Source organism: Pyxicephalus adspersus, chromosome 3, assembly GCF_032062135.1.
Source record: "Pyxicephalus adspersus chromosome 3, UCB_Pads_2.0, whole genome shotgun sequence".
Classification (NCBI taxonomy): Eukaryota; Metazoa; Chordata; class Amphibia; order Anura; family Pyxicephalidae; genus Pyxicephalus; species Pyxicephalus adspersus.
In genome coordinates this window covers 13,483,538-13,491,911 of record NC_092860.1, presented here as the reverse complement: position 1 = coordinate 13,491,911, position 8,374 = coordinate 13,483,538, and the positions used below count along the sequence as shown (strand labels likewise).

Genomic DNA, 8,374 nt, shown 5'->3' with positions numbered 1-8,374 from the left:
CCCAGGTGGTTAAATTCCAATTTAAAATACAAATACACTTAGGCTATGCACTCACGTGCAATAATTATCGCTGAAGCGAAAATTAACGACTGATCCTCCGATAATCGTTAACGAAAAAAGTGAACAACAGGCCAACGACAACAATGGGAATGAGGAATGTCGCTGGAAACGAACGATCATCCCAGTGGATCTGATTGGGCAATAATAGTTCGCTATCTATTGTGTGTACAGTCGTTCAGTGATCATAGATTGTTCTGCAGTACACCGTCTCCGGTACACATGACTTCCAGCATCACTCAAATGATCGTATCTAGTGTGTGTACATTTTACCTAGTGTGTGTACAATATTACATATTGGGGGATTACATTTGAACAATTGTATCGTTGCAGCATGTACAGAATCGTGCACTATACAACTGTTCAAAATAACTGTGAATAATCGTTGCTTAAATCTTCATTTTCTAATGATAATTATTGTGTATACCTAGCCTTATACATTGTCAACTCCCAATCTTTGTAGCGTTGTTTACTACTAAACAACAGAAGCATGTAAAAAGTGTTCAAAATACAAATATTTGACTTTAAAGAAATAGATTATACACATGAATGGGTAAAAACTTGTCAATTGTACGCTACAGCTCCCGCTGACCCTATAATCCATTCCATACAAAAAGGCAGCTTGAGTTTGATTGATGGATGTGGGGTAATATGGACTGGAATGCCTTCCTATTATTATTATTAATAATAATATTAAAACAGGATTTATATAGTACCGACATATTAGACACCACTGTACATTAAAGCATGCTGCTTATGTTCCATGTTAGCACCTGAACGAATCTTTAATGTGCAGCTATTGTTTTGCATTTCAATGTTACAAGGAGGAAGGATTTTTATTGCAGAAAGAACCTTGCAACGTTGAATGGATGAAAGGGCAGGAGTTACCTCATCATGGTCTGTCCAATCAAGATGGCCAAAGATCTGACACCTCCTTGAAAAGGAGCAGAATAGGATGGCAGTGCCAGTTTGAGGCCATGTGATTGTAAATAAAAGTATGAATATTTTATTGGAGAAGGGACCTGCCTGGTAGAGCGGCTAGAGGAGTATTTTTCTATCAGGTCAGGTCAGGTTTTTCTATCAGAGGCAAATCCACTGAAGAGCACAAAGCCAACACCGTAAACGGCAAACTATAGCCGCCACAAGTTAATTTATACATTTCAGGTCAGAAATGTAAGTGGGACAATAACTGTAGGGGTTTGAAGGCAAAGCACAGGAGCTTGAATTTGATTCTAAGGTGAAATGGAAGCCAAATGGACAGAACTACAAAGAGATGCAGCAGAAGAGGAGCGGAGGGAAGGATGGATGAATCGGGCTGCAGCATTCATGATAGATTGTAGAGGAGAGAGTCGGGTTAGTGGAATACCAGCGCGAAGGATGTTACAGTAGTCCAGACAAGAGATAAGAGCGTGTACAAGGAGTTTGGTGGTCTCAGGGGACAGGTAGGGGAGGATTTTGGAGATGTTGCATAGGTGAAAGTGACAGGACCTGAAAAAAGTTCTGAATATGGGGGGTAAATGAGAGGAGAGATGGTTTGATGTAATACCAGTTTAGAATGGTAGCGGCAGCAGCAGAGAATGTGTTGGAATCCAGGTGGATAAATCAGTCCAAAGGCAGGAGATAGAAGTAGTGGAGTAAAATAGTATGTCCAAATCTGTTCCAATTCCTTTGTCAATTCCCTGGATTAATTCCCATTGCACTAATAATTTGGGGACTTGAGATTGAGGTGCGTGACCAGGGTCCCACAGTGACCTTGCCTGTTGTTTAAATAGAAGTGCTTTGGGTTCTGATTATGGATGGACTTATCAGAGTAAGAAGGAATTTGGGATATCAGTTGAACCTGGGGAGGGGAGGGGTTGGCAGGGCAATAAATATCAATGCGTATGTGTATATATTATCATATATATTATGTGAGGTGTATGGGGAGGGGGGTTATATTTGGGGCATATGGGATATAAAGCTATGTATGTATTCCGGTAGGAGGTGGCCCTGTTTTTGCTGAATTCCTCACACAGAGCCCTCCATACCGCTCCCCGCCCCCCATGAAAGGAATAACACAAACACTTACATGGGGACAGCCATGCCGGTCCCTGTTAGGAGTGACAGCTGCCACAGCAGAGGATTATGGGTAATGCTGCGCTCATATTGGTCGGTGCACGTTACCTACCTACAGCCCCGCCGCATGTCTTCACTCGGAAGTCCTCCAGGGTTTTGGGATAAGCATCAAACTGCCGCAGCCGGTGCAGAGCCTCCATCTTTCTGACCGGAAGACCAGGCTGTCACTTCACAACTTCCGGGTCCATTTACGATACGTCCTTATCTCATTGGCTGAGTTGACAGCTAATAGGAAAGCGACGAGGCAGAGGAGCACAAACGCATGCGCAAAAATGCATTTGATCTTAGAACGCCTAGAACGAGTTGTATCCGCTCGCCCCCTAGTGGTTAAATTGTACATTACATGCTATACCTGCAGAAGAAAGTTTAGAGGGCTGGCTGTCCTAGTGATCCAATAAATAAAACTCTCTTCAAACTGCTGACAATGACAAAGCAAAGAGGAATAATAATAAAGCAAAAAAACTCAATCTAAAACTTTTGATAATCTTTGGACAGAGACAAAGTTAAAATCCTCCTTTTGCTGTGTCCCATCAAACAGATTTCCCCCAACTTTCTGTTTCTCATACACAACAGGAAGTGAAGGGAAATCTCCTTAGTGAGGACATAAATATCCCGTTAGAGAGTTGTCACTATTATCTTGTTCAATAAGCCCTTCTAAAATATGGGATTTCCCATCAACTTTTATAGCAAAGGCAATGTGACCATAAAGACAAATAGAGGGAATTATTATTGTTATTATTAACAAAAAAGGATTTATATAGCGCCAACATATTATCTAATATCACATTCTTCCCAATGGCCAGCAATGTAAGCAGAATTCTTTCCACTGATCCCTACACTAAAATATATAAATTATTATAGTAAATATAATTATTATAGCTGAGGGTTCCCTAAGATCTTAAAGTCATTCCTGGGGTTCCTTCATGTTAAAAAGTTCAAGGGACACTGTCTCTGGAGCAAACTACAGTACATTGTATGTTCCCGACATTGTTTGGTGGGGAACTACCATCTGATAAGCTGCATTGTATTACTTTTAGATTTAAATATTGATACATGATAAAGATTTTTAGTATAAAACAATTTGTTTTATATGTTGGTGGTATGTTATTTTTTCCCACAGGTTAGATTTACATTTTTATTTTGTTAATGGCACACATTGCAGTCAGGGACTAGAAGCTGTATTTATAAATTCATCACCCATCCACTTAAGTGTTGGATCATTCACAGCTATTTAAATACCTATACATTGCACTATTCCAGCAGTCGCCAACCATTCAGACCTCACAAACCTCTAAGTTCATAATTTTAAACACATTTGTAAAATAATGATCTTCCTAATGGTGCTGAAGAGGACTGTGGAGGTTTTGATTCATTGATCAGCTCACCGTTAAGTATTAATATTGTTACTATTATCATTAGTTACATTATCTTTGGTACTACTAATGAAATACAAAATATTTGTTTGCTTTTTCTCACTCATTATGGGTTTATTTCATTCAAATCTAAGACCAAACAAGAAATGATAGTTATCAAAGTCAAACTATTTGATGCCATTAAATATAACGGTTATAGAAAATACACAGTTAACGCCATACCTACCTAAAAGAGCATCTGAGAAATAAATAAAATAAAACAATGGGATGAGAATCGGTATTGGCGGAGCGGGGTGACTGTTGTAATGGTGGAAACAATAGTGAAGCGTACGGTTTGGTTGCCTCATACAACTTTACACTACACTGACGTCACGCTGCGCCTCCCTTGTTTTTCCGTCTCTAGTACAGTACGTGAATTTTGTGCAATATAAAGGCGAAAATTGTCATTCAGAATATAAGAATTTAGTAGATTATTATTTTTGTTTTGGTATTAATAAAACATAAAAATTGCAATAATGTCCACATTTTTCTGTGGGCCACTAAAACCACGGACTACTGGTTGGTGACCACTGCTCTATGTAATGCATACTCTTATATAAAGAGTTCTCTTTATAAACAAGGAATCTGATATTCCCTGGTATGGAATCAATTAATGCAATAGCCCTCTGAAGATTGGCACCAGGGAATGTCTTCATCCCTGTTTTAAAAATAAAGCCCTAAAACTCATGGTTTTTTAGTGTGATATAAAAAAGGGTACATAGGTCCTGAAATTGTGCAAATCTGTACCTTGCTGACCTGCATCTGCTCCCCCAATGACATCATCATTAGCACCTCTGGCACCCTTGTGCATCCATTTTCATTACAGGTTTACCCCGGGGCCAGAAAGACAAGAGAGGCTTCTATGACTAACTCCAGAGTCTACCAGGTACATGATATGTTCCTTCATGGTCAAGGCAGTCTCTGTTACTTTCTCTAGGCCTTTCCGCCCAGCGACATAACTCCAGAAAACATGAGATGTTATGGATTAAGCAGCCATATATTGTGTCCTATAGCAGTGTTCACCCCAGCCCCTTATGACTGGGAGCACCCGGCACTTTTTAGAAACCACCTGGCTGTTTTCGGGTGGTTTCTGAAAAGTTGCTTCACAATACAGGGGCTGCCACCCACCTACAGGTTCTTTCCCACCAAATTTCTGGGAGAAAACTGATGGGGTCAATGTAGCTTCATTTGTTTGGCTATTGATAGATCCAGTCATTTTGTTCTAATAAAAGCCCCTAACTCACTACAACCTCACAATTTTTGGCTAGACATGCATGGGCTGCTGGAGGCTTTCCATTTTTTAGACACTTATATCTTCTATAGCTCCATCATCATCCCATTTGGAATGGGGGCATTTGAATCCCAGGATCGGCATTTGGTAAACTCTTTTTTACCTTTTTAGAAACGATAGCTTGAATACCTTCGAGGTAATGCATCCTTTCTCCATTGTGCTTGTTGTAAATTATATATATATATATATATATATCCGTCACTGAGCTGGATTTCATTGATGTCATCTCAGCTAGACCCTCTGGCCCCTGGGTGTCACCCCACTCAAGTCAGATCATTAAAAATCTTTAAACTTTACCTTCTTATGCTTTCCTTCACTTTCTTGCACATCTCTTTTATTACATTATTCAGTACTAGATTTTTATCTGCTCCCTCTGTCCCTTACCATATCATATACATTGCCCTTCCCTTCCTAGATGTGTAGAATCTTAACCTCACAAGAGAATGTAAGCATTCAGGTTTGCCAGATCTATTCATGCAAATATTTTCTAAGCGAAAGAGACCCACTTTTTGTTACAGATCAGCCCCTAAACCATAAAGTTCTACTATTCTTTACAAAATAAAATTCTAGTCAAAGAATAATCTTGATTGATTTTCTTTGCTCTTTAATTCACTTGTAACAAAACAAATTTGTGATTGCCATACCTGATCTCAGTATTTAGGGACCCTGAATAAACTGATAACCTTGGCTACATATTATGCTCCCAACAATAAGCAGCTGGGGTTCATTACAGTGTTTGTAGGTTGTACAGAGAGCAAAAGAAGGGTTTCCTATGTTATATGGCGACTCAATCAATTTCAGATCCAGATCTAGACATTTTAGGCACTTGTTAAAACAATATACCCACCTAGACGCTCGGCCATGTGCACCATTTTACCATCATCAGTTTCAGCCATAATTTACCATATTCCTCTTTTATTAGATATAAGAAAGAAAGGTCATATGCATATGATCACTGGAGTTTATCTCTGTACAATGGGCTAAAAGGATCCAGTAGACAATCCACCTTAAGCCTGCAGTATATACTGTACAGATCCTGTCCCATCTGTGTGTGCATACTAGACTGTAATCTGGGGAAGAAGGTGTACTCTTTTATGGAGAAGAGACAGAATGAAAACAAGTAAAAATTGAAAAAACACTGTTTTTCTATCTTAACAAAAAAAATAGCGACAATAAGAACCCCACAGAAATGCTTATATACCTTTAGAGCTATGCTAGTTAGATTTCCAAGCCAGATCCAAGGAGGCCTTAGTATATGATGGTTCTCCATAATAAAGTGGCTCTAAACTTAGATATTAGATACAGTATCTATTCTATTAGCACTTGAATATCAGTTCCCCTTAGTGGCACTGGCTGTGTCAGCTTGCATCGATTAAAAGCAAAACATGTATGGAAGCAGCCATCTTGTGTATGGCCAATTGTTTTGCCATCCACACCTGACCTTTTTCTCTACCCATAGCCCCCCTCACTGCTCAAGCTGTCTTCTGTGATTGGTTGGTGCTGATGTCATAGATGTCCCTGCAGAGCAGGCCACCATCACATAACACAGATCGGGGCCCCCACATCAAGCTGTCATATCAGACCCTTAGACAGTATGATCCTCCTTCTCTGTGGAGCTCCTTGTTACTCATCTGTGAAACCTGGGTCACCCTCATCCACGTTGTCACCCTAATCTGCATTGTCACCACAATCCATGTTGTCACCCCTATCCTTGGAGATTGTCACCCTATTTGGCATTGTCATCCATATCCTCAGAGCCTATTGTCACGGATATCTGCATTGTCACCCCTATCCGTGGAGCCAATCGTTACCCCCATCCGTGCAGCCCATTGTCACCCTAATTTACGCTGTTACCCCCATATGTGGAGACAGTTGTTCACCCTAATCCACATTGTCACCCCCATCTGCGCAACCCATAGTCAATCTAATCAGTGTTGTCATCCCCATCCGCAGAGCCCAGTGACCCCAACAAAATGTTCTATTCAGGTGTAAAGTCTCCATGCTGAGGCGCTCTAGAGCTGACACCTGACAAATACGCAGACAGTGGTGGTGCTGGAAAGTGAGGAGCATCACATGACAGGGAAAAAAAAAAAAAGAACTTGTGACCAATCAGGGCAGTTGGAGTGGTTCTATTGGTCAGCAAAGTTTTAAAGTTGTATACAACTAATATCCAATATAATATTTCTCTTGGCATATTAATTTTATTTGTGACCAACCAGTAACAACAGGAAATACATAATTATTGTGCAGACTTGCCTATGAGATCCCTATCTTTCTACATTGTATAGCCTTACCTTGAATCTGAGTCTTTGCATGGAGAATTGGAGTTTCATTGTGGTTTGTCAGCTACTTTGCCGTTACCAACCTGATCTTAGCTGTCAGAGATTGGGTAAAGCAGAATGGGGCCCAAGTCAAGGATATAGGTTTGGTTCCCCCAATTCCTTTCATTGGCATTGACAAGGATTGCAATAGGCCTGTTTGTACTGGCATAGCATGCCCCATCAGAGACCAATTGCCTACAAGTGTACCTGTTTACCCATCCCATCTGCCCCATCCATCTGGTGAGCATGGCTGAACAGCCGTAAATACTGGGCGTTCCTTAAAGCAGTGGTCGCCAACCTCTTCAAACCTACAGACCACTAAATTTACGGGCTCCGGGGAGCCATGTGTCACTCTAAGGAGAAGAAACTTCCCCAACAGGGACGTCATGACGCCAAATCCTGCCCACCCGTGCAGAGAAACCCGCCCACCGTCCTGAGCCTGCAATCCCTAAGGGAGACATGGTCCGCAGCTCTGGCTGGTGCGCCCACCCCCCGGTCCTTCTCCTGACCCCATTGGGGAGCGCACCGACGAGAGCCGCAGACCACCAAAATTTTCTCATGGACCACTGGTTGGCAACCACTGCTTTAAAGGAGTAACAGATTATTAGACTGTGCCCAGTATTTACTGCAGTGTCAATGTGTTTGGTAACTCTCACTTCAGACCCAGGAAAAGACCCCCAGGGCAGACTTCCGGTATAGACTTTTCAATGACCTATCCTCAGCAACAAACATCCAGTGGGGATCTCAATAACCGTTCTGTTTAAATCAGTGGAGAACACTTACCTTGTTTTAAATTTTGTGTGTCCCACTGCTGCTCTCCCCCTTTTATTTCTGCCCTCAGAGCTAAGCAGAGTCTATAAGAAGATCGCTTCACCTACCGACCCATGCTTTTTTTGAAAATCATTAACTGTAGAGACCCAGTAACGTTTTAGAGCTGTACATCAGCCCTACAATGATCATGAGAGGGCTGATGCAGAGTTCCAAAAAGGATATTCAAGAGGGAGCGATTTACGGGATGATGATATGCATTCTGGTTTATGATTTTGTCATAATAAATCCTCAGCAGCACTCAGTAGAACATTCAACACCATTTAGAGATACAAGGCATTTCTACCATATAAACATAATAGCAGGCATCCTTTTGATGTTGCTCTTAACCACTATTAACACAGGATACA

General features: G+C 41.0%; 1 protein-coding gene across 1 annotated transcript in view; it reads right to left on the bottom strand.

Moving 5' to 3' along the window:
* Positions 1-2,371, bottom strand: part of ERGIC3 (ERGIC and golgi 3) — a gene marked incomplete in the record, with an annotated part of 13,064 nt that extends 10,693 nt beyond the window's left edge. The window contains 1 exon segment of the mRNA XM_072403200.1: positions 2,225-2,371. Coding sequence (XP_072259301.1) covers positions 2,225-2,312 — 88 coding nt within the window.
* Positions 2,372-8,374: the final 6,003 nt, after the last annotated feature.